General features: G+C 37.2%; 1 protein-coding gene and 1 pseudogene across 1 annotated transcript; one reads left to right on the forward strand and one right to left on the reverse strand.

Annotated features, from left to right (window-relative positions):
• Positions 1-26: 26 nt before the first annotated feature.
• On the forward strand, positions 27-26,385 carry dnaaf5 (dynein axonemal assembly factor 5). Its single transcript, XM_065253010.2, has 13 exons — positions 27-593; positions 2,099-2,283; positions 2,517-2,641; positions 2,859-2,977; positions 3,206-3,438; positions 5,895-6,125; positions 15,620-15,763; positions 15,843-16,011; positions 16,839-16,986; positions 19,520-19,670; positions 20,321-20,477; positions 22,736-22,927; positions 25,995-26,385. Exons 1-13 carry the CDS (start codon positions 62-64, stop codon positions 26,117-26,119), a joined length of 2,511 nt encoding a protein of 836 aa, XP_065109082.1. The 5' UTR covers positions 27-61; the 3' UTR covers positions 26,120-26,385.
• On the reverse strand, positions 13,152-13,268 carry LOC135734298 (5S ribosomal RNA; annotated as a pseudogene).
• Positions 26,386-27,664: the final 1,279 nt, after the last annotated feature.

The following is a 27,664-nucleotide window of genomic DNA, read 5'->3' on the forward strand; positions in this document are numbered from 1 at the left end:
CAACGGTCGCTATGACAACTGTGGTCACCAACCACAACAACAACTCACGTGTGAAGCAGCAATGGCGACCGCCAGTGATGAACGAGCGGCAGCGGATGTTTTAAAATCGCTGTCTCGGCATTTAAACTGTTTAAACGACGACAATAAAAGCGCAAGAAGGCGAGCTTTAGATGCGATTAAGAGAGAAAGCGTCGATCAGACTTTGTCCAGCGCTGTGCTGCAGGAGGTGTTTGAGTGTTTGTTAAAATCGCTGTTAAAGGGTCTGTCAGACCCGACGGAAGCATGCAGAGAGAAGACTATTCAGATCATAACAGCCTTTATTAGATCTGTCCCCAAACCAGAGGACACCCTGCCCTATCTGATGCCCGCTCTGGCACAGAGACTCGGCGGGAAGGAGATCCTGGAGCCGGCGGAGGAGCTCAGACTGGCTCTTATGGAGATGCTGGCTCTGGTGGTGGACGTGTGTGGCAGACATCTGGCGCCCTACCTGGACGACGTGATGAAGGTACTGCAGAGGACCATTACAGATCCTTTCCCAGAAGTCAAGAAAGAGAGCTGTAAATGTACCATCAGTTTTGCCAAGTGTGTTCCTGGTAAGTGAGCAGAATTGACAGCTAAAAGGAAGTCACTTTGCACAGACGTAGTGTTAAAAATCATGAACAGTCATGAATAAATCAGCATACGACAGAATAGCTTGTTTTTTAATTTAGTATGCTAAAGTATTTTGTGTGTGTGTGTGTGTGTGTGTGTGTGTGTGTTTCCTGATGTGTTGTTGGTTGTCACGGTAACTGGCAAAATGAGGTTGTGGCTAGAAGGGATACAGCAATGAGCGCTGTTTTATCCTGATCCTACTCCCAAACCTAACCCAACGTATCGCGAGATTTAGGCCTTAGCTGTATCCCATTCCATCTATCCAAAACCGCAAAAGGATGCTCTTGTAGCTTAATTTGCAGAGCACATGATTAACAACAAAAGGTCAAGGGTTCAAGCCCATGTGACATACTAATACAAAATGTATAGATTTAATGTACTCTAAGGATAAAAAGGTTTATGCACAAATGTAAACTAGGGGTTTTCATAATTAAACTGTGGGTATGGACCCTCCTGTGGGTCACACACAGTGGGATAAAGTCACTTGGCAGTTGCAAAGTAGGGCCGAATGACACAAAATCATCTTAGTCCAGTGACAATGGTTTTGATATCTTACAATAGGGTATTTAGTTATTGCATGTAGGGCTGCATAACAGTTCATTGCAACTAATCGTTTGCAGAATAAAAGTTTTTGTTTACATCATACATCTGTGTACTGTGTATAATAATTATGTATATATAAATACACACACAATGACATACATTAATTTATTCAAGGAATATTTACGTGTGTGTGTACATTTTTATATTTATTTATGATTTAAATCATATACAAATATAAATACTTAATTTTTTTTATTCTTAAAAATATACATGCATGTGTGTACCAACCAATATGTGATCAACCAATCAAAACCAAAAATCAGGTCTGAAGGGGTTAAGTGCTACAGTTGGGTCCCCAGTGCTTTTATCAGGCTAGAAAATGTGAAAAAGAACAACCCAGTAACTTTTACCCAGTAACCCAGTAACTTAAATAGTTTGGTAAACTATTCTCTGCAAGCATGTGAAAAAATAGGTCATTGAAATTTGGCTCCCCTTGTGATGTCAGAGGGGGATCTTATTTTAATAATACCGCCTCATAATCTGCAACTTAATCCGCTCATTTGCATTTAAAAGCACACACACAGAAACTGCACCTTTTTGCTTTGAATGTGGCTGTTTTAACATGCTATAATAAATTATCTATATGGTTGTTTGAGCTAAAACTTCACATACGTACCCAGGGGACACCAAAGATTTATTTTACACCGTAAAAAGGTCTTGTGAAATGTCCTCTTTAAAATATTTTGGTAGGTTTAGAGAGAGATTATACCTGTCGAGGTGAGACCTGGAATAAAAAGTTTGGCGATCCCTGCCTTAAAATACAAGAAAACCATATTGAAATGCAGCCAATAAATGATAGGTCCAGATGTGATTTGTTTGGCTAAATTGTTTGTTTGTTTTTCAGATCATTTCCATCTGCAGGCAGAGAGTCTACTGAAGCCCCTATTGCAGACTGTTTCTCACCAGCATTCCCAAGTGAGGGTTTCTGCCACACAGGCTATCGGTGCCCTCATTCAGTACAGCGCTGGCAAGAATGTGGACGATGTTTTGTCCCACTTGGCACAGAGATTGTTTGACGACTCGCCACGGGTAGGCTGGTAGCTGCTTTGGCTCATTTTACTGAAATATTTTAAAATAAATATTTTACTATATAATTGATATTAATTCAGAAATCAAACAATAGATGTCCATTAATTAAGTTATGGGTAATTATGTAGAAGAAAAAAGTATTAAACACACTTACTGAAATGTGTTTATTACTTTGTACAAAAGCCTTTGTTAGGCGTTCAAGTTTGGCTCATGTGCTGTGCTGCTTTGTTAAGGTGAGGAAGACAGTTACTGTAGTCGTAGGTGATTGGCTTTTGCACCTGCCGGACAGATATTCCTACTTCCACAAACTCATCCCACTTCTTCTGAGCAGTCTCAGCGACGAGATACCTGAAATCAGGTGAGCGCTATATAACATTTTAAAAGCTGTAATCTCAGTCTTGCTATATTTAGATCCTTGTGAGGTTAGTTTATGCAACAGTAGGTCACCTCATGTTTGCAAAGAGCATTTAATTCATTTAAATGTTTATTAAAGTGAATTAATATTTTGTTGTTGTCCTCAGATCTTTTTGGTACTTTGCAAATGTATGTTTTTAAATTATTATTATTTTTACCAGGTTACTCGCTGAGGATTTATGGAAGCAGATAGGAGCTCAGTGGGAGAAGGAAAATGAAGATGATTTAAAGGATAAGTTGGACTTTCAGTTGCCTGCACCGGGTCACTACACATCTGATAGTAAGTCTAAATTTGGCTTTTAAAAAAAATAGACAATTATGTACTGAACAAATCACTCATGATTAACTTTAGACAGACTTAACTATCATGTCCTAGTAAAAAGATTTTATTTTTTATATCTACATTAATCTAAGTATCATTTTATTACTTATGCAACTAAAAGTTTTATAATGAATAAATAATTGACTATGCTCAAAAGCAATAATTTTTTAATTGTCTATCCAACAGGTGTGCGTCCTGGCCTGGGCTGCAGGGAGCTGGTGGTGAGGAATCTGTCTAAGCTGCTTCCTGCTGTGAGTCGGGACATGGGCGACTGGTTAGTGCAGACGCGGGTGAAGACCGCCCAGCTGCTGCGTGTTTTACTGCTGCACGCTGAAGATCACAGCACGCAACACCTGCAGTTACTGCTCACAGTCATTTACCACGCCTGCGCAGATGCAGAGATTGACGTTAGGACGCAGGTAATGGTGCAGACAGTCAGGGTCATTGTTTTTGTTTAGTGATGGAGTTGTGTTGTCTTTAAAATTTGGTAACCAAAGGTTGCAGGTTTAAATCTCGCACAACAATATGTGTGTTGTGTGTTTTTAAATGGTACAGTTTGGTACAGTTTTTGGTACAGTTTTTGCAAAAATATGTGATTTCGGAAATATTCAAAGACTTTGAGCAACCTCTAGATATTGTAGGAACAATTAAAAATGTTGCACAATGTGTTTTTTATTGATGTCCTTGCACATTTAGGGGGTGAGAGTTAAACATTTAAAAAAAAATTGACCCATTATAAGCACCACCCTATTGTGTATGTAATGATAGTTTGAATAAAAAAAAAACTACCAGCTGCAAAAACCTGGTTTATAGCTTCCTCCCCAAAGTTTCAATAGGCAAAATGTTCCCTCTCAGACATTTCCTTGCACTAGATAGGTTGTTACGCATGCAGGGGTTCAAAACCAGCGACCTGTGTTGTTCCCAATCTATGGTGCGTAAGAAATTTCAGAGCGCCTGGGCTTTAATGACGTGCTTGGATTAATGGCAGTAGTTTTAAGAAGGTTGCAGTCGTGACAGTGTTGCCAGCAGCCCTTTGAGTAAGTCAGCTTTATTTTTTGTCCACCAATCAAGAGGCTTGTCATAAGTTATTAACAAATTAACAAATAAATAAATGAGTAAACAATTGCCCAGCACCCAATACTATCCTGTATTGGCGATTTTTTTCCCACTGTGGAAGTCAATGGTGCCCCAGATGGGCTTGGTTAAAAAAAAAATCAATAGTATCCTCCTTTGTATTCAACAGAAAAAAAGAGATTTTTACAAGTTTGAAACAACTTAAAGGAATAGTCTACTCATTTTCAATATTAAAATATGTTATTACCTTAACTAAGAATTGTTGATACATCCCTCTGTCATCTGTGTGCGTGCACGTAAGCGCTGGAGCGCGCTGCTACACTTCGATAGCATTTAGCTTAGCCCCATTCATTCAATGGTACCACTCAGAGATAAAGTTAGAAGTGACCAAACACATCAACGTTTTTCCTATTTAAGACGAGTAGTTATACGAGCAAGTTTGGTGGTACAAAATAAAACATAGCGCTTTTCTAAGCGAGATTAAAAGAGGAACTATATTGTATGGCGTAATAGCATTTTTGGGAGTACTTCAACTCATAATGGGAGAGGGAGGGTGTTACTGCGCCGAGTTGAAGTACTCCCAAAAGCGCTATTCCGCCATACAATATAGTTCCTCTATTAAATTCGCTTAGAAAAGCGCTACGTTTTATTTTGTACCACCAAACTTGCTCGTATAACTACTCGTCTTAAATAGGAAAAACGTTGATGTGTTTGGTCACTTCTAACTTTATTTCTGAGTGGTACCATTGAATGAATGGGGCTAAGCTAAATGCTATCGAAATGTCACAGCGCGCACCAGCGCTTACGTGCACGCACACAGATGACAGAGGGATGTATCAACAATTCTTAGTTAAGGTAATAACATAGTTTAATATTGAAAATGAGTAGACTATTCCTTTAATGATGTAAATGATAACATAATTTTTGTTTTTTCAGTGAAATATCCCTTCAAGTCTGTCTTAAAGGGATAGATCGGCCAAAAATGATATTAAACCCATGATTTACTCACCCCGAAGCCGTCCGAGATCCATATGTCACTCATTTTTCAGACAAACACATTTTCAGATATTTTAGAAAATGTCTTGTATCTTTCAGCTTCTAAACAGTAAAGTTATGGGGTCCACATCCTTCAAGTCAAAAACAAATTGCAGATATCCTTCCCCAAAGAAATGACTCCACGATGATGAACAAAGGTCTTCTGAAGGTAATCCGCGTGGTGTTGTTGTAGAAATATCCATATTTAAAACTTTATAAACGAAAATAACTAGCTTCCGGTAGCGCCGCCATCTTAGACTCCTCTGTATTCAGGAGAGAGTATTAGCGTAGTGTACGCACTTTTCTTAGTGACGTATGAAAAAGAGCAGCTGCAGAGAAACCTCCATAAACTGCATACACTCTAATCTTGAATGCGGACGCGACTAAGATGGCGCCATTACCGGAAGCGAGTTATTTTCGTTTATAAAGTTTTAAATGTGGATATTTCTACAACAAAATGGCACGGATTACCCTCAGAAAACCTTTGTTTATCATCCTGGAGCCGTTTGGATTTATTTTGTGAAGGAGGGATGCACATTTTTTGGACTTGAAGGACGTGGACCCCGTAACTTTACATTTTATTAACTGAAAGATCTAAAACATTTTCTAAAATAACTGAAAATGTGTTCGTCTGAAAAATGATGGACATATGCAAATCATGGGTAAATCATGGGTTTAATATCATTTTTGGCCGAACTATCCCTTTAAAAGTTGCGCTTTAATCCTTACTTGAAATGTTAAGTTCTGTTTACCTCTTTTATGGCAGTGTTTGGAGTCGGCAAAGCTCTTGGGGGTGTTTGTCAGTCCGGAGGTCTACCTCAAGTTGCTTCTACCTCACGTTGCAGACTCCGCTTCCTGTTCGTCTGCCTCTCCTTGGGCTCCTCTTATGGTTCTGGCTGCTGTATTGAGAGGGAGCTCAAGAGAGGCGCTACGCCCCCACCTGTTACAGATCGGAGACACACTCGCACACCCTGATGTCTGTCAGGGCTCCCAACAGGTGAGACACATTGACATTTACTCCAGTTAGTTGCTTTTGGTTTTTAAAGCAACACTATGTAGTTTCCATGTTAAAATGACTTGCAGCTCCCCCATGTGGTTGAAAAGCGCAACAGTGCCTGGTATCAGACACTCTTCTGCAGGCAGGGGGAGGGGCGGGGCTGTGTTTCGTACCCTCCACCGCCACTTTCAGAGTGTGCTTGTAGCAGCTAGGAGGCTGCTCAGGTTGCAGCAACAGTACATTTGTCCAGTTAAAAGTTGTTCTATCACTGAAATAATTTTAGAGACATTATTTAAAGGTAAAAAAACTACATAGTGTTGCTTTAAGTTTCCATCGTAGAGGTTTATTTACACAGAGAGAGATTTACACTGACTTAGTGCCCACAGGTTATTCATTTTCAATAAGAGCTGATTCCTGGTGACATCAGCATTGGCAACGGTGTGTCCAGTGATGCAACAAACTTACAAAAATTGTATCACTTCTCTTAATGCACATGCAGGCATAAATAAACATAAGATATATTTGTAGTTTTGTAAAGTGTATCAGAAATCGTCTGCATTTAATTGACGAATAATTTATTAATCATTTAATAATCTGAGCATAAGTTTTAGCACCAAAAATCTCATTTTCACATTTTCAATGCTGTGGTCAGTTTTGCAGCCCAACAAAATCTGCACTGTAAAATTGTTGTCCTGTTCTTGCATCAGTTCAATATAATCCTTGTTTTTCTAATTCTTTGCATCATATATTTATTTTTCGTTTATTTTCCAACACATTTTTGAAGTGGGTTTTCCTAAAGAATGTTTTTATTACACATTTCCAGCCTTCACACACACACACACACACACCTGCTCATGTTTCAGATGTGTTCGAACAGATCTCAGTCACAGGGCTCAGATCGAGTGGAAAAATCCCACCCAGACCCAAGAGTGTTTCCCTCAACCCACATTCGGCTCTCTTTGATATCAGAAATAACACTATATTTTCTGACTTTGCCATCTCCTCTGTGCCAAGTCACCACCCCTGTGGGCTTTGCAGGAATTTCCTCTGTAGTGTAATAAAAGAAAAACGGCTAATTTCACCCTGACCCCCGACGTCTGCTGCGATCCTGCAACACCCCGTTTGATTTGTTGAGCCTTCAGACGGGGTTTGGCCCAGGTGGCCCTGTCTCATGCCAGACAGCCACAATCTCTTGTCTCATCCACCCACCAGAACTTTCCTTTATTTTAAATAAATTGTTTTTTAAAAGCATTTCCACAGACACGATGACAAACTGACAGAGACAAGACAAGGTCTTTCACAGATGTTGCAGGACCTTTAAACCTCCCCTAGAGAGAAAGGGCAGTGCAACAGTGGCCGATGTCGGTGTTTCAGGAAAGAAAAGGAAAACATGTGGTATTAATATCGCAGTAATTAACAAAAAGAAAGGATAATACATGAGCAGCTGTATAGCTTTGTGAAAGTGTTGTTTTATCTACATTAAAGAGAATTAATTCAAAGTCCCTTTAGCGAAATCGCACCACTAGGCGACCATCTGTGCAACGCTTTTGAGCAGTTATTTCTGTCATGCAAGACTAAAGTCCTGTTTACTTAAATGGTGTTAGACAGATATCTCTGAAATCACAATGAAACAACATATTTCTGACCAACTTGACATCACCTGTACCATATATTGGTTTCCTAAGCTTCCTAAGGCCGTCTCAGCTACTGTGCATGCGCACAGGTTGGAAAGCAGAGCCCCCCCAAAAAAAATCATAAATTTTTATCAATTGATGATTGTTTTTTTTACTGGAAGGTGGGACTTCTGTTGCCACAGCAGCCATATTGGGTGGTACATTATCCCACATTCATAGTAATAAGAATGCTCAATATTGTCATATCTGATATGTTTAATTAAACTGCCGATTTTTGCTACTGTACCTTTAAGACATCTGTATGTGAATGATCTCTATTTTGATTGGGTAACCTCTGTGTAATGTCGGAGAAGATTTTTTTCTAATCACTGAAGTTGTTGAATACCATAAAGTAGGGCTGCATCATAATGAAAGGATAGTTAACCCAAAAATGAAAATTTTGTTGTAACACACTGCAAAATATGATTTTCAAGAAAAAATTCTTTGTATTTGTGTCTTGTTTTCAGTAAAAATGTCTAAAAATTCTTAAATGAAGATGCTTTTTTCTTGATGAGAAAAATCTGCCAATGGCTTAAGCTATTTTTTCTTGAATTTAGTGTTTAAGAAAAATTTTCAAGGTTTTTTGCTTACCCCTTTGGCAAATTTTTTTTGCTTGTTTTATACACAAAATCAATTAAAATTTGTGTTTTTGGTCTAAAAACTAGACTTATTCTCTTGGGTGGTTTTGCTCATCAAGAAAAAGCATCTTAATTTAAGATTTTTGTACTGAAATCAAGACAAAAAACAAATAATTTTTTTCTTTAAAATCACTTTTTACAGTGCAAACCTGTATAAATGTCTTTCTTCTGACAAACACGAATGGATATATTTTTAGGAATGTAACCAAACCGTTCGTGAGCCCCATTCACTTCCATAGTAGAAAAAAAGAATACTATGGAAGTGAATGGGGCTCACCACCTGTTTGATTACGAACATTCCTCAAAATATATTCATTCATGTTCGTCAGAAAAAAGACATTTATGCAGGGTTGTAACAACACCAGAGTGAGTAAATAATGACAGAATTTTCATTTTTAGGGTGAAATATCCCTTTAAGTAAAAATGTAATAATTTGCAATATAATGCTATATGTGATCCGATAATACTTTAAGTTTGTAAAACCTTTTTAAATTATAATAATATATAGTTAAAAAAATCACAATTATATAATCATAATACATGTTTCACATTAAAAAGAAGACATTACTCTGTCTTGAGTCTCTGTGCATCTCCATTGACCTTAAATTTCGACTACACAACTTTTTGAAGTGTTAAAATTATAAAAAAGTATTAAAAAAGAGTTTATGTAAAGTAGGGGTTTTCAGACTTTTTTGTCAGGCGAACCCCCTTTACCTGAATTATTTATCTGAAGTACCCCGTGAGATTTTAATAAATGTGACCCGTGCTAGCAAAATGAGTCGGAATGCGCATGGTCTAATTTTGAGCTACATGTAAAAGAAAGTATAAATATCGATTTTGGTAGAAATTGAGGTTTTCATAAAAATAATTACATTAAAGGGACACTCCTAGAGTTAAACATTTGATTTTAACAGTTTTGGAAACCATTCAGCTGATCTACGGGGTCTGGCGGTACCACTTTTAGCATAGCTTAGCATAATCCATTGAATCTGATTAGACCATTAGCATCGCGCTAAAAAATAACCAAAGAGTTTTGATATTTTTTGTATTTAAAACATAGTGATATTAAACACTGCCCGAAAGTAGTCCCCATAGTAACTTTCAAAAGCAGGGGACTATTTTCAGGCATTTCGTATAATATCATTGCGCCTCCTGCAGCCATGTTACGACAGCAAAGTCCTTGATTATTACACCAGAATGAGAGTATAGTTCCTAGCCATATCTGCCTAGAAAATCACAACTTTTGATTTTCCATTGGACTTAGTACAAGATGTATCTTCAGAAGAGTCAAGTTTAAAATAGGAAAAATATCAAAACTTTTTGAATATTTTTGAGCGCAATGCTAATGGTCTTATCAGATTCAATGAATTATGCTAAGCTATGCTAAAAATGGTACCGCCAGACCCAGAGATCAGCTGAATGGATTTCAAAACTGTAAAAATCAAATGGTTAACTCTATGGGACCTGGAAAATGAGTGTCCCTTAGTTCACTCAAAAATGGTCCCCCTTGACTTGTAGTCATTTTTATTCCTACTAAGAAAAGTCAGTAGACCCCAGTTTTTGCGGTGGACTACTCCTTTAGGCCCTCGTCTAGTGATTTCAATGCTCTAAATCAGTGGTCACCAATCCTGGTCCTGGAGGGCCGGTGTCTCTGCAGAGTTTAGCTCCAACCCTAATCAAACACACCTGAAGCAGTTTATTAAGGTGCTTCAGATGTGTTTGATTAGGGTTGGAGCTAAACTCTGCAGAGACACCGGCCCTCCAGGACCAGGATTGGTGACCACTGCTCTAAATAGTTATTAAACATCTAAAATTATCTTTATTTGTACTTTTCTGAGAGGTGTATTGTCCAAAATGCTTAATCTAATACAAAAATGCTTCCATCCACTTGCACGTTTGACATTTTGATTTCTGTTTTAAAACATACGAGATTTAGAAAGTAGAGTGCAGGACTTGCTTAAAGGCGCTCGAATTGAAGCGTTTTAGACCATAAATTGTTTTTTTGTTACATACCGGAAACGTCTCCTCACTATCTGCTTGCTGCCTGTCTGCTGATCAAACTGTAAAAAAACGCGATCTCTCTAGACAGCCCAGGCTTCACAAACGGCAATATCAACATTTATTCCAGCCAATAAACGACAAAAAGGATTTGGGGGTGGGGGTTGGGCGCGTTCATGAAAGCACGGAAGGGAGGGGGAGGAGTTAGCTATGCTCCATCTGTTTGAAAACAGTTCAAATGTCAACAATAACTAACGTCTCGCAGATTCGCTTAGAGAGCCTTTAATGTTAAAAGAGTTATTAAGAGGGTTAAAGTTCAGTACCTGATTGATGTTAAAAGAGGTATTAAGAGCGACTTGAAAATGATCTTTCTCACGCTGAATGACAGATTTGAGGCCTGAGAGCATCTAAAAGTTATGTAATGCACCTAAAATTGTAAGTAATTATTTAAATGTTTCTCATCAACTCATGAACCTCCTGCAATTCCCTCATGAACCACTTGGGGTTTTGCTGACCCCAGTATCGGAAACATTGCATGTTTGCGATATTTCTATGGTTTTGATATATCTTGCAGTCCTACTAATAAGGTGTTGTATGTACAGGGGGTTTGTTAACATGTGCATAGTTGTGATGTGAAGTGTGCATTCAAAAAATGGTCTGTTGCGAGCTTTGAGTTGCATATAATCGAGTATGCCACAGTTCATCAAACTTTTAATTTGCACTTTTAAAAAAGATATAGACAGCACACTACCTAGGGAACGCAGGTGTTGGCAGACAGATGTTGTAGGCTGTGTCCTGTACAGGACAGCTGATATCAGCCGCCACTTTGATGTTGTCAGAAAGTCACTGGAAAAGAACGCCTCGTAGGAACAAGAGGTAGGAAATAATACGCCTGCATTCTTCCTTTGAAGACGTGTTAAACGGAAAACTCAGATGTCGTCTTTATTAGCAGACGTGTGTCCGTGTAATGGGTTTATGAATTGGCCCTGATACAGGATAGTTTTGTCATGCCTTCAGGTCATGGAAAAACAGCATCTTTTTGTATGCATTTTGTTTTTGGGTTGCTATAGGGGGACTGTGTGCACGCTCATGAATCTCAGAGATAAGCAGGTGTCTGAAAGAGAAGAAAACGTAAAGGTTTTGATCTGTAGAGAGAATGCCTTTATATAAGACGTTTCAAATAGTCAGGTCAACCTAACGTTTAACCCAAAGCATCCTCCAATAAGAAGTTGCGTTGTGACATCAGGCTACGATCAGAAGAAAACGAACATGAAAAACCAAATCACGACCATGTTTTGGCTCAAGAGACCTCAAAAAACATAACAAAAGTGGGCTTCAGGGAAACGATTGAAATGCAAACCTGTCGGCACATGTCACTGCTGACAGCTGTGGCCCTGCTCACCTCTGTCCCGACAGAAGAGAGGCTGGAGACGGCATCGAGCGAGACAGACTTCTGCCGAGGGCTTGATGTCAAGGCAGCGGCGTGTTTATGGACAAAAATGATTGGCAGGGAGCTCTGGTTAGGACGGTGTGTTTGAAACAGTTGTCAGATCTGTCAAACACACTGTTATCGTGCTGAGAGCCTCAGGCGTGAACTGGAGAACGTGTTCCTGTTTTACAAGCATTGCTTCTTATCTGAAAATCTGCTCATAAAGTCTTAAAAGTAGTCATATGCATTACATAATGGAAGAACTGTATGGAAAAAATTATAATTGTTGTTCGCACCGTATCGGAATAATAATCCTTATATTTAAAATGAGTCGGGTGCCCTCTTTAGGATCTGTCGGATTGAATAGTGTTACTTGAGACTTTTGAGGTAAGCCACCTTGAGTATCAGTAACAGAAAAGTCCTAAAAGCGTTTCTTGAAATGTTTCTCAATTTTGTGTTTGTTTAAATGAATGGTAAAAGTATCCCGCACACACTGTTCCTGTAGGCCGCTCCAAACATCTGCAGGTTAACCATTCAGCCTCTGTTAATGACAGAGCTGTGAAGCAGAGGAAACCATGTCATGATCTTGTTGATGCTCTGAATGTGAAACTTTGTCTAGACATGTGATCACTTTTCAGGGGATAAGAGCTGTAGGAAGGGAAAATAACAGGGAGTAATGGAAAGAAAAACTCATAGCTTTGGGAGATCACCGAGTTTAGGTGTGTATGTGTGTAATGAAAACTTTCTCTCACACATATACACACACCCCAACACTGTACATTTGAATTAAAATGCAAATCAAATTAGATTACATAATTTAACTTTTTTTATGCATTCGGCAAATAATTAATTAATTATAATTAGTTACATTTATATAGCGCTTTTCCAGTGCTCAAAGCGCTTTACATATGAATGGGGGAATCTCCTCAACCACCACCAATGTGCAGCATCCACCTGGATGATGCGACGGCAGCCATATTGCGCCAGAACGCCCACCACACACCAGCTTATTAGTGGAGAGGAGACCGAGTGATATAGCCAAGTAGTATAAGGGATAATTAGTAGGCCAATGGGCAAGTTTGGCCAGGATGCCGGGGCACACCCCTACTCTTTTTCGAAGGACATCCTGGGATTTTTAATGACCACAGAGAGTCAGGACCTCGGTTTAACGTCTCATCTGAAGGACGGTGCTTTTTTTGACAGTATAGTGTCCCCGTCACTATACTGGGGCATAAGGACCCACACAAACCACAGGGTGAGCACCCCCTGCTGGTCTCACTAACACCTCTACCAGCAGCAACCTGGTTTTCCCAGGTGGTCTCCCATCCAAGTACTAACCAGGCTCAGCCCTGCTTAGCTTCAGTGGGCAAGCTGTCTTGGGCTACAGGGTGATATGGCTGCTGGCTTTAAAATAAATAATTTTTTCAAATGCTTTTATCCAAAGTGACCCACAGTGCATTTAAACTTTTATTTATTTAATATTGCACTGTTTATTATAAACAATTATACCACGGGGGTGTTGAATGCTGTATTCTGATTGGCTGAGAAATGTTCCATTGGTGTTGATTATTTTTCAATAACAACAAACCTAACCTTTAAAATTTCTTAAAAATAGGCACCAGAGCAATGTTTGTAGTAACCGTGGTATTGTCGTCAATTATTTCTTACTTAAGTCATCATATATATATATATATATATATATATATATATATATATATATAATTATATATAATTTATTATTTATTTATTATTTATTTAAATTATTTATTTATTTATATTATTATTTATTTATATTATATTATTATTTATATTATATTATTATTTATTTATTTATATTATTATTTAATTATAATATATTATATTATTATTTATTTATATTATATTATATTATTATTTATATTATATTATATTATATCATATTATTTATATTATATTATATTATTATTTATTTATTTATATTATTATTTTGCCCTCATAAACTTCACACAAAATCTAAAAATGAAGAGTTTGGTTCTAAAACGCGATAAACGTCATTAAAAAAATATCAGTATTGTATCTGGTCAGTATTTAAAAGTAAATTCTTAATTACATGCAAAATCTGATATCCGCCTTGTTATTCTGTCATGTTTTCCGCTTTATTTTCCAAAACGCAATAAATCCCAGTTGTCATTTTATGCAGAATGCAATAAATCCACTCAACAGATCACAGCGCACCATTCCACTAATGGTAAACAACAATGGTGGCGCGGAATACACACTGAATCCTAGTTTTTCTCATCTTGTACTTCGTGATCAACAAATAAAAAAATATTACCTTGATGGCATTAATAAATCTGTGGTGGTTTTCTGTGACAGGGAAGCCATCAACATCTAATAATTTACGTGAGAGGCACTCGGGCGAAAGAAAAATGCCGGCTGTTGTTTGTTCTCACACGACAGTATCAAGCTTCTGTCATGCTAACACATTGACCCCAGGGGATCTTATGACAAACTTTCCATTATTTTACGCGAACCCAACGAAAATCGATCAGGAATAAAACATTTTACAGCTGATCGCTAGATTTATAGCATTTTAAAAAACAACCTTGTCATGGATTTATTGCATTTTGTGGAAAATCCTCAGTTTTTATAATAAATCTTTGAAAATCAAATTATGGATTATAATTTTTTATGTTTTTATAACCAAGATGCAATGTGAAAGTTTGTAACCGAAAATAGTGGTTTTCATCTTGTCACTTTTTTGTTATTGAAAAAAACGTTTTTACCAAAATTATTCAAAATGGATTTATTGCGTTTAGGAACCAAACTCTTCATATGTTCTTCCGCCCTTTTGTGGCGATCATTTTCTGACCACCTCAGCTAGACAGCTTGGGTGGGAGCATCTGTAAACTCCGCCCCTCCAACTGTCAGTCTGCTGCCAGTTCCATTTCTGAATAAAAAGCCTACTTTTTTATATCCAATCTCATCACGATGAAAAACCCAAGCCACGCCCACTATTATCCTCGTATGATTTTCTATTTCACTTGGTAATACGTCACAACATAGAAGGAAAGTCTATCACTATTTCCTGTTAATGGGGACTTTAAGGGTGGTTTCAAATTTGGTTCGATTGCCTGGCCCGAACCAGAGTTCGAATGCTCCACCTCCCTCTTCCCCCACTGGTCTCTGTTCTGTTAATATTTTGTTCTTAACCGCAGTACATTTGCGTCATCAAGCTGTAGCCGTTTACTGATGTTTCTATGCACCGGCCGGCTATGAAATAGAAAACGTTGTTCGTATCCTCATTGTTTTTTATTAAACCTTTAACCTTTTATTAAAGAATATATACAGAAACCCACTTGCATCTGTCTGCTGCAAACTTAATTTGTACAAAAGAATGCACCCTGTCTACTGATAATTGCGGAGGCAAGTAGAAAATGAACAGAAATGATGTCACTCTCGCACCCAGATATGCACAGTTGTCATCAGTGTTAATGAGCACGAACACTCTCATACGTGTAATTATTAGCTGTTCACTTCTGCATTTTAGTTCGGAGTGTTCATATCAGCAGCGGCAGTGTTCACATCTTCCAAAATGGACCCAGGTGCGCACCAAAAGTGCTAATGTGATACCCCACTATGCTACATTTGATCAGTATGTGCATTCCCTGTGATCGAACCCATGACCATTTGTGATGCTAACGCAATACTCGACCAGTTAAGCTAGAGGAACAAAATGGCTAAAGTGAAATCAAATGTTATCTGTCTGTCTCTCAGGTGCTGTATCTGGATCAGTTGTTGGCGTGTGTGGACGCCGTGCTGCATGTAAGTCAGGTGGACTGTGATGTCATCAGTATACAGCTGTTGAAGGTTCTGGTGTCCGTTCAGAGTCTCTCATCGCAGCATGAACAGCACAGTAAGGTAAATCACACACGCACGGATTTCCCACATGGTATGGCGTAGTTTCGGGTGGATGGATCGAATGTCATTTGTCTTTCAGGCTGTAGAGTTGGTGAGATGTCTGTGTGAGATTCAGAGTCTCACAGGAGTGTACGAGTTGTACAGACGGCACATGGCTGATCTGTTGCAATGGCTGTTCGAGTCGCATCATACCTGGACGAGTTACTCCATTCAGAAAACACAGCTGGAGATCATCGCTGTCCAATCAGGTTTGAGTTTGTCATACTATGTGCGCTGTCAGAAAAAATGGTCCCTTGGTGTCACTGGGACGGAAACCTTTTAAAAAAATAAACAGAGGTACATATTGGTACCAAGGAGTGCATACTAGCATCTCAAAGTTACATGTTGGTACACATATCTGTACATAAATGGTACATATTAGGACAAAGTAACCAGTGACAGCTTGTGTCAATTTTTTGACCACGACTGTCTGTGTTCACTAACATACTGTACAGTGCCACAAAAACCAGCAGGTGAATGACATCGAAGTATCACAAGAGCGATTTGAGAAATCATATGGAGCTCTCGCAGTACTTTAATGTCATCCGTCTGTCGGTTTTTGCGGCGCCACATGAAGTCAAACACACTTATTGTGTACTCACTTATTAAACATGTGACTAATAAAGTGATTTAGTCATGTGATTTTAACATGGCAACCACCATGAGGGCATCACCCATTGTGCATACAATAAAACAGTTTTTTTTTGTCAGCAACTGATATGATTGAAGTCTTAGTCCGATCTAATTTTAATATAAAGTTACTTTAAAAATTATATTTAAAAAATGTATTATCTAATAATCTCCCACACACCGTAAAAAAAGTTAATTCAATTTAAAAATATTATATAAGACAAATTTTTTATGCAGCTTTTTTGAATTAATTAATATTTTTTACGTTGAATTAACTCAAAATTTTAAGGCAGCCAGATAACTTACTTTTTAAGTTGCCTTTTTTTACGTTATAGTGCAGTGGTGGTATTTTTGTTGTGAATTTATTTGTTCGATTTTTTCTAATCTACATGAGTGTTTCATTCAGGTCCAGTAGTGGGAGAGTTTCTGTCAGCCTTCCTGCCGTTGCTAAAGAATTGCGTGGAACCCAGTCGAGACCCAGAGATGAGGCTTCAAATCTTCACAATGCTGTCCAAACTACTGCTTGATGCCAGCAACACATTGGACTCACAGGGGTTTGTTCATCACACAAACACAACTTCATGCAGTTATGCAGTTTCTGTAGATCAGTTGTTAGAGCATTGCGTTAGCAGAGCAAAGTCATGGGTGTGATTCCCAGTGAACACACACATGCTGATCAAATGTTTAAGTTGAATGCACTTTATGTTGCTTTGGATAAAATATCTGACAATTACATAAATGGAAATGCTTCAAAAAGTGTGCAGTTTTACCCAATAGCATTTAAGCTTGCAAAACAGTGACTATTGTTTAAAGGATTACTCTACTTTCATAAAAAATTCAATTTACTCACCCCATGTCATTCGAGATGTTTATGTCTTTCTTTGTTCAGTCGTTAAGAAATACGTTAAGATTTTTTTCCATATTGTGGACCTCAACAGTTAAAATTTCAGTTTCAGTGCAGCTTCAAAGGGCTCAAAATGATCTCACCCGAGGCATAAGGGTCTTATCTAGTAAAACGATCATCATCATCGCCTAGAAAATGTAAAAAATAATTTGTTAACCACAACTTGATGTGTGATGCATCAGCGCGATCTTACGTATTATGTAATGACGTCGAAAGGTCACGTGTCACATATGTGAAACGCACACCATTTTAAACAACAAACTGACATAAAGACATTAATTAGTATCATTCCACATACAACAACATCTCAACACTTCTCTTTCTCCACACTTGTAAACACTGGAGCAGTAGTTTTGCATACATCATACGTGATTACGTAAGGTCACGTTGCTGTGTCACGCGGCTAGTGCAAGATAAGATATTGTGGTCTAAAAGTATTTTTTTTTATTGTTGAAAATTGTGATTGTTTTGCTAGGTAAGACCTTATGCCTCGGTTGGGATCATTTAGACCCCTCTGAAGCTGCATTAAAATAAAGCAATAAGCCCCCAAAGAAGCCTAAAACCCCCTTAGCTGTTATAAAATGCACTGTAACCCCACTGCTTCGCGGGGGTTATTGCTTTTATAAAACGGTTACTTCATATGCATAACGTTAGCGGGATTTTATAAAAAAAAACAAAACAGCTGTAATTATATTTGTACAAATATTACTCTTCCGCCAAACAAAGTAGTTCCTCAGAATCAAGTGTGACTGAAACAGAGCGCAGTTCCCAACCAACACAGACGCAGCAAAGACACAATGAAAATATGATTAAAGACTGTGGTGTTTATTTTATAATCCAACATTCATCTAATTTATACATTAACATTTATATCGTGCAACTGTTGAAGTGATGATCAAATATGCTTGGAAGCATGCTGAACTCTTACCAGCGTTTTTTTTAAAGTTGCCACCCAGTTGTAGTTTAATGCCTTGTGACATCACACAATGCATGTGTGATATCACACAAGTGAGAGCGTCGTTGTACATTCCCATACATTTATTTATTTCTCAGTTCGCCACAAAATTAAAATTGGCCACCACAAATAGATGTTTGCACATCTACATTTGCGTTTATCACTACCCTCTGTCTCACATGAAGGTTTCTGTTCAAACACCTGTGGCGTCAGTCAGAAAAAATAAATGGGCATCAGCAGTTTTAATATCTAAAAAATGCATATTTATCACTTTTAATCATATCATTCATGTAGTGGTGGGTACAGACAAAAAGTTAATTCATCTACTTTCTATGAGCCAAGTTGAGCTCATCTAACAAAGGAGATGAATTTACTTTTTGTCTGTACCCACCACTACATGAATGATATGATTAAAAGTGATTCATGGTGTCCGTTTCAAAGATGAACCTTCAAAATTATTCATATTAAAATGTCAGTAAAATACTATACTAAGGTAAAATCCCCTTCTCTTAATGTGGTATGACATAGTTAACCTCAAACAAAATCCTCTGTTTCATGTCGCTCTTTGATTTGCAAAGTGAAATAAGACGATGTAAAAGAAAGATGAACCACACACATACACTCATGTATATTTTATCTAGCTATCTAAATACATACCATAGCCTTCTAGAAGCAGTTTCCCGGACAGGGTTTAGATTAATCCAAGACTAGATTTTATAAGGACATTTAAGTCCTAATCTTGAGACAAAACAATGGCACTGATATATGTTAAAGGTGCAAAGGAGGATGTTTGTTTTATACATTTTTGCAATATTACTTGAAACTGTCTTTACTAAATGATAAAAGACTATTTATTAGCTGCACTGAAAGTAATAATATTAATATACGTCATCTGTGCACAAGATAGGGCCTTAAAAACATCAGCCAATTGCTCATGCGGTCATCGCATAAGCGATTGGCCCTCTGGCTTGTCAATCACTGCCATTACGATCCTTGTGAGAGACGTGCGTGCTCCAGTAACTAAACACAGGCGATTGTTATAATTTGACGTTATACTCATTATGACTACTGCGGACCAGCTACTTTTTAGTATAAAATACTTTTATACTTTTTGGTGAACACCAGACATATATGTATAGGAAAGGTCAGGTCATATGATGATAGAGGGCTGTCTATCGTCACATAAATAAATGTTTATAAAGATAAAAGTTTTTCTCTCTTGCTATAGGAGATTTAGTGAATGTGTGAAGACGGTCTTACAGGACTTATTGTTGCCTAATCTGGTGTGGCGTTCAGGTCGGTCAGCGGCGGCTGTTAGGACTGCTGCTCTTAGCTGTCTATTGGCTCTCCTTCATGGAGCGACTTTCCCGGCGGAACAAGTAAGACCTAAAAACACACTATAGGATACCATGATAGTACAATAATATTCTATTGAATATCTTTCATGTGACTTATTAATGAAAGATTTTTTTAACAAACAGCAAACAAGAAAAACTGTAAAATTATACTATTCATAAGCCCTATTCGGACAGTAATTGCTTCTCATGAGGATGTCTGGAAAAATTTATTTGCATGCCTCCTCCACAAAAAAACTCATTCGGATGAAGATACATTTGCGGTGAATGTGTGAGTTTATAATTCTAAACTTAAACGTTTTCATTTTCTTTTCTTTATTTATATAAGTTACCCGTTGTTGTGGAGCGACTTTGTTCCCATGTACTTCTCATCATTTCAGTTCTGATGGTGTCGATGTTTAAAATGCAGGCAACGAAATACGCTTCACTGATTTAAAATAAATGCGAAGCGCATGACCATACAGTGCTTTTCAGTGGTCTAAAAGAAAGTGCAGAATGACTTTTGCATTGATGTCCTTTTATAAACTCAGAGTTCTGGATTCGGATGGCAAGGAATTATCCCACGACATTGGTGTTAATCAGTCTGGTATTTTTATCTTCCGAATAGGACTTAGGGCTATTGAATGCGTACCTGTAGTACCAGTATTTAGTGTGAATGATGATGTTTGATGTAGGTACTTTCAGTGGAGGAAACCCTCAGGACTCAGCTGATCTCTGCTCTGGAGGAAGACTCCAAACTGGCCCGGTTATTGGCCTGCAGGTCACTTCACTCACTGCTGAAGATCACAGCACATCAGCTTAACACAGATTCACTCAACAAGATCTATCCAGGTAATACGAGTGAAAGAGAAGAGAGAGACCTGAGCCGGAGGAGATGGGATGTTTCATTTGACATGGATGAAAGTTAGGCTAAGATAGACAGAAGTGCATCAAATAATATTCAGTGTACCATTGGTGTTCAGCTCAAATCTTAAACAAATATTTATGATTTTGTCCGATTTGTTGATTAATCGAAAAAATAATCGCCCGATTAATCGATTATGAAAATAATCAAATAAATCATTCATCATTTTAGTATAAGATTTATGCATTAGTATTCCTGATAATATAATAATAATTAGGAATGCACTGATACAAAATTTCTGTGTTGTTAGCAATATTCAACATCAATGGACCGAAAGTTTTGCTTTTTTACTCCTTGTTTCAAATTATTATGTTGTGAAATGCAGAGCTTACAAACTGGAACTTTGTTGTAATTGTGACCCAATTTAAAATAATCACACAGTATGAATTCTGATGCATGAAAGTTAGGCTGAGATAGACAGATGTGCATTAAATAATATTGGTAATACATTGTATCATTGGTGTTCAACGCAAATCTTAAACAAATATTTATTTGAACATTTAGTTAAATATAAAAAATAAAACAAATATTTATGTTTTTATCTAATTAGTTGATTAATCGAAAAAATAATCGCCCGATTAATCAATTAAGATAATTTTTGTTAGTTGCAGCCCTAAATTATTCATCAGTTTATTATTATATTTATGCATCAGTATACCTGATAATATAATATACTTAGGAATACACTGACACAAAACTTCTGTGTCGTTAGCTATATTCGACATTTACGGATACCGATAGAAACCGATAGTTTTGCTTTTTACTCCTTGTTTCAAATTATTATGTTGTGAAATGGAGAGCGTACAAACTGGACTTTGTTGTCATTGCGATCCAATTCAAAATTATCTCACAGTATGAGTTCTGATGCATTTTGAAGATGTTGCATTTGACAAGAATTAAAGTTAGGCTAAGATAGACAGATGTGCATTAAATAATATTCATAATACATTGTACCATCGGTGTTCAGCTCAAATCTTAAACAAATATTTATTTGAATATTTAGTTAAATATAAAAAATAAAACAAATATTTATGTTTTTATCTAATTAGTTGATTAATCTATAAAATAATCGACCGATTAATCGATTATGAAAACAACTGTTAGTTGCAGCCCTGAAATATTCATAGTTTATTATTATATTTATGCATCAGTATATCTGATAATATAATAATACTTAGGAATACACTAATACAAAATTTCTGTGTCGTTAGCAATATTCGACATCTATAGAAGCCGATAGTTTTGCTTTTTACTTGTTTCAAATTATTATGTTGTGAAATGCAGACCATACAAACTGGAATTTTGTCTTCATTGTGACCCAATTCAAAATAATCACACAGTATGAATTCTGATGCATGAAAGTTAGGCTGGGATAAACAGAAATGCATCAAGTAATATTGGTAATACATTGTACCATTGGTGTTCAGCTCAAATCTTAAACACATATTTATTTGAATATTTAGTTAAATATAAAAAATAAAACAAATATTTATGTTTTTATCTGATTAGTTGATTAATCTGTAAAATAATCGCCCGATTAATCGATTATGAAAATAATCAAATAAAGCATTAATCAGTTAAGCATAAGATTTACGCATCAGTATGATCTGATAATATAATAATACTTTGGAATGCACTGATACAAAATTTCTGTGCCCTAATAAGCGATGTTTAACATCTACAGATACCAATAGCTGTCGATAGTTTTGCTTTTTACTTTTTGACAGATGTGCATAAATAATCGTAATATATTGTACCATTGGTGTTCAGCTCAAATCTTAAACACATATTTATTTGAATATTTAGTTAAATATAAAAAAATAAAACAAACATTTATGTTTTTATCTGATTAGTTGACTAATCTGTAAAATAATCGCCCGATTAACTAATTATGAAAATAATCGTTAGTCGCAGCCCTAAATTATTCATCAGTTTAGTATTAGTAAAGGGACTTTGGTAAACCCCATATGACTTTCTTTTGTGGAACACAAACATTAAATGGTTACATTATATTTTTCTAGCATATTCTTTTTTAAGCAATCCCTGTTAATAGGATGCCAGAATTAATCAGACTATCCAGCTTAATTTAAATATGTATAATAAGTATGGTCATTGTACATCAGAGTATTAAGTATCTTCAGATGTGTTTGGTGTGCTGAAGGTCATGATTACGTGTGTGTTTCAGAGTTGCTAAAGCGTGTCGATGACAGCAGTGAAGACGTCCGTGTTGAAGCTCTGAGGTCTCTCGGCACATGGTTCTCATCTCTGGGAAATAACTACGACGTTCACTCGTGCCGGCCACACCTGGAGTTCCTGTTCCAGCAACTTCTCCTCTACATGGACGACCCAGATGACAAAGTCCAGGACTCTGTGCTCGGTAACAGTTTTTCGTTTCTTCAGTAATTATCTGCTATGACTTTGACCTGGATCTCAACCGATGGCAGTCATACTGGCGTTGACACTTTCGTGGTGTAAGATAAATCTCTTCCTGCTCCAACAGGAAGTGATTCAGATCTCTGTTAATGGTGTAGCGCTGGCCTGCGGTAGCTCCGCCGAGCCTCCTCGTTCGTCACTTCAAAGCGCCTCATTTATCCTGTGGTTTTACACTCTATCCATCACACATCTCTCTGCTACTGGCCTTCAGAGAGTCATGAGCTGTCGACAGCTCTCTATAATCACATGCCAGTGTGCTGGTACACATAGACACACACACACAGAGAAAGAGAGAGAGAGAGCGGTGCAACCATAATGTTCAAAGAGACTATTAAGTAAACATGAAATCTAAATGAACCCTATTACTTTCTTAGCACATGTTTCTTGTCTTATTGTGCAAGTTTTTTAGAGCACCCATGTTCATCTTGCACTAAACAGATGAAGTCATTTTCATTAGAGGGTAACCGTAGCAACAATAGCTTGCAAGCAATTTCTCACATCATCTTGTTTATATTTATGGATGCTGCATTTATGAAAACAACTCATTATGATATATAATCGTTTAATTATGCATAAGATTATTATTAGGTTCAGTATACCTGATAATATAATAATAGTTAGGGATGCACCAACACACAATTCTGTGCCAATACCGATATTCACATACTTAGAACGATATCTACAGATATTAGGTTTTTACTTTTTGTTTCAATGTTTTTCTAAAGTGTTTTTTCACTCCTTTTGATGCCAGGATATAATCTGCCCTGATCATCGGCTGTTTTTAAACAATCTGCCAATGTACCAATTGAAAACAAGTGCTTTCATCTGCCGATACTGCACTTGATATGATACTGATACCGATACTGATATTTGCCAGCCAACGTATTTGACATCTATGGATACCGATAGTTTTGCTTTTTGCTCAAATTATTTTGTTGTTAAATGCACAGCGTTCAAACTGCCCTGATCATTGGCTGTTTTTAAACAATCTGCGAATCTCCCATAGTGGGAACAAGTGCTTTTAACTGCAGATACTGGTATTTGACATCTATAGATACTGATAGTTTTGGTTTTTACTTTTTTGTTTCAAATTATTCTGTTGTTCTGATGTGTTTTTCCAGCTCTTTTGATTGCCAAGATATAATCTGCCCTGATCATCGGCTGTTTATTAACAATCGGTCAATCTCCCATAGTGGGAACAAGTGCTTTTATCTGCCGATACTGATATTTGACATCAACGACGATAGATACCGATAGTTTTGTTTTTTACTCCTTGTTTCAAATTAGTATGTTGTTTTGTTGTGTTTTTCAACCTTTTTTGATTGCCAGGATATAATCTGCCCTGATCACCCAGTGTTTTTAAACAATCAGCCAATTTCCCATATTAAAAACAAATGCTTTTATCTGCTGATACCGGTATTTGACATCTACGGATACCAATAGTTTTGCTTTTTGTTCTAGTTATTATGTTGTGAAATGCAGAGCGTACAAACTGCCTTGATTATCGGCTGTTTTAAACAATGGGCCAATGTCCCATGTTGGGAATAAGGGCTTTTATCTGCCGATACTGATATTTGATATCTACGGATGCGATAGATACCGATAGTTTTGCTTTTTACTTTTTTCTTTGTTTCAAATAATTATGTTGTTCTGATGTGTTTTTCCACCCCTTTTGATTGCCAGGATATAATCTGACCTGATCATCGGCTGTTTTTTAATAATCAGCCAATGTCCCATATTAAAAACAAGTGTTTTTATCTGGCGATACCGATATTTGCCATCTACAGATACCGATAGTTTTGCTTTTTGCTCAAATTATTATGTTGTGAAATGTAGAGTGTACAAACTGCCCTGATCATCGGCTGTATTTAAACAATCGGCCAGAACAAGTGTTTTTATCTACCGATACCGATATTTGACATCTACAGATACCGATAGTTTCGGCTTTTACCCCTTGTTTTAAATTATTATGTTGTTCCCATGTGTTTTCCACCGCGTTTGATTGCCAGGATATAATCTGTACTGATCATTGGCTGTGCTTTCATCTGCCGATACAAATGATTGTCTGATATATCGGTGCATCCCTAATAATAATAATTTACTTGTACTGTAATATACTTTAACATTATACTTTACTTCTAACTTTTTTTGTGTGAACATAAAACATTTTACTAGGGGAGTTGTGCAAACCAAATCTTGACAGTAGCAAGTTGAAACCGTTATCACATCTGTAATTTGTTATATTCAGTCTGCACACTCCCTACAGTCTGCCTGAAAAGAAACAATTCATCGTTTGTGCGTCTTGTTTTTTAATGTTAATCTCGTCTTGTCGTTTTTTTATTCTGTCTCACATTTCAAAGACACATCAGATGCGATTAATGTCCATTATCACGCCACGCTTCCCATATCCCATAATCCTTCATTCCGTGGGTTAAGCTTGTAAAAACAGAACACTCTCTCTCTGTGCTTAAGTTTCTGAGGAAAGTCACTCATGTCTTCATACAAAGAAAACTTTGTTTTCTAGCGCATTCGCGAACGAATAAAGCGCAGGATAAAAGTAAATCCCCACCACCAAACAAATCAGGATCAAACCGAATCCCCACAACAAAGACATGCTCGCTGAAAGAACACAGGCCGGCTTTGTAGTTTGTTTTGTTCATGATGGTAGGTCTGATGTTTTTGTAAAAGTCAAGCAATGGATGCTTTTATATCAAAGTGCAATAATAGAGTGCTTCATTGTACTAAACCGAGTTTTAGTCACATGTTTAAAATTTGCTACTGTAGGTTGTAAACAGAATAAGAGGAAAACAAATGATAACTTATATCACCTGGTGGATTTTTAATAAACATGATGTCTGTTTGTTTTATTATTGGTTTTTGGTCCTTTATTGGATCGATAGAGAGGATTGATTCAAACCAGATGAGCATCAAAGCTCAGTATGTCTGAAGTGCTGCGCCACAACTCCAAACTATGATCATTTCAAATTGTAATTTCTTTTTTCCTTTCACAGATGTCCTTAAAGTTGCCAGTAAGGTTGACTGTGATCTTTTACAACAACAAACCGAGGCTGTACGAGAGAAACAGCGCAACCCTGATTTCTGTGATAAACTCCTGCAGCACATTCAGTCATTATGAGACTTGATAAAAACACAAACGCCTATGAGCGTATATGCAAATGGACACACAACTCGGCAAACTTGTGTGAATGAAAGTGTTTGTCTGTTATGAATTTGAGTTAAGAGATACCAGAATGATGTTTTAATCCTTGTGTGATCTGTAATCTCATTACAACTTTAATCATTTTATAATATGAAATAATATTTATACTTAAAATAAATTCTTAGAGTTAACACAAAATATGTGAAATTTATTTGGTTATTGTTTTGTACTGCTCATATTGTTCAATAAAACTGAAAGTTTACTATACAGACTGAAACATATTTCGCCTGTGTTATTGTTTAAAATGATACCACTTAGTCTTTCCATATTTATTTAATAAAGGTGCACTTACGAAAAAGTAATTTCAGAGAATGGTTTCTAAACACATTATAAATGTATTGCTGAAACACATTACAAAGACTGGGCATTAAATTACTAAATTGTGGAGTTACAACGGTAAACAGTTTAAAAAACAATTCTGTGTTTAAGATTATTTGAGGAAAAAATGGTAGCATAGCCCCACCCCTAACCCAATCATGAGCATCCATTCAGCTTGTAGATTTTCCAGTGGCTTTGCTGACAGTGGGCGTGGTTTCAGCTCAGACAGGGGACACGCCCCCAGCATTTGAGAGCAGAGAATTCTGGTTGTTTTTCCAAGATTTTGATCAATTATTTTATTTATTTACCGAGTTTACTTTTTTTGCGCCCAGAGTTAAAGCAACACTATGTAGTTTCCATGTAAAAATGACTTACAGCTCCCCCATGAGGTTGAAAAGCGCAACAGTGCCTGGTATCAGACACTCTTTTGCAGGCAGGTGGAGGGGCGGGACTCTGTTTCCTACCCTCCACCGCCACTTTCAGAGTGTGCTTGTAGCAGCTAGGAGGCTGCTCAGGTTGCAGCAACAGTACAATTTGTCCAGTTAAAAGTTGTTCTATCACTGAAATAATTTTAGAGACATTATTTAAAGGTAAAAAAAACTACATAGTGTTGCTTTAAAAAATATTCAATTTTAGGTGAGACGCTCAAGGGGTGTGTACACCAAAGCATTTAAATGCATCAGAAACACCAAGCGGACGGCGACTGTAGGCGCTTGCCAGCTGAGCGCTTTGGTTGCTTTGATACTTCTGCTTTTTTTATCAGTCATTGAACAGCCAACAGTTGGTTGTTGTGATATTTGTCCCGCCCTTCCTCCACTGTAATTGGATGGCCGAGAGTGACGTTGACAAGCTAAACATTTACCCCAAAGTTGAACATTTTGTGGGTGTGGAAAAAACACAGAGGGCCAGCGCTCAGCACGGACAAAACCCGCCAGCTGCTGACATTTTTAAAGCACAATGGTTCCATTAGAGACAATTGAAAACATACGCTGGCCGCCAACGTAAATGCCTTGGTGTGCACTCCCCCTCAGTGTCACTTTTTACTTAACCGTCCAATCACAGTGGAGGGGCGGGACAAATTACACAACAACCAACCGGGACATTGTTCAACGACTGATAAACAAAGCAGAAGTATCATAGCAA

The sequence above is a fragment of the Paramisgurnus dabryanus genome, chromosome 3 (assembly GCF_030506205.2).
Source record: "Paramisgurnus dabryanus chromosome 3, PD_genome_1.1, whole genome shotgun sequence".
NCBI lineage: Eukaryota > Metazoa > Chordata > Actinopteri > Cypriniformes > Cobitidae > Paramisgurnus > Paramisgurnus dabryanus.

What these genes read in the sequence shown, in the direction of transcription:
- dnaaf5 (XM_065253010.2), top strand. Translation starts at nt 62, where the DNA reads ATGGCGACCGCCAGTGATGAACGAGCGGCAGCGGATGTTTTAAAATCG. An exon ending in TTTTGCCAAGTGTGTTCCTG is followed by an intron (nt 594 to 2,098) that starts GTAAGTGAGCAG and finishes TTTGTTTTTCAG; the next exon opens with ATCATTTCCATCTGCAGGCA. An exon ending in GGGTCACTACACATCTGATA is followed by an intron (nt 2,978 to 3,205) that starts GTAAGTCTAAAT and finishes TCTATCCAACAG; the next exon opens with GTGTGCGTCCTGGCCTGGGC.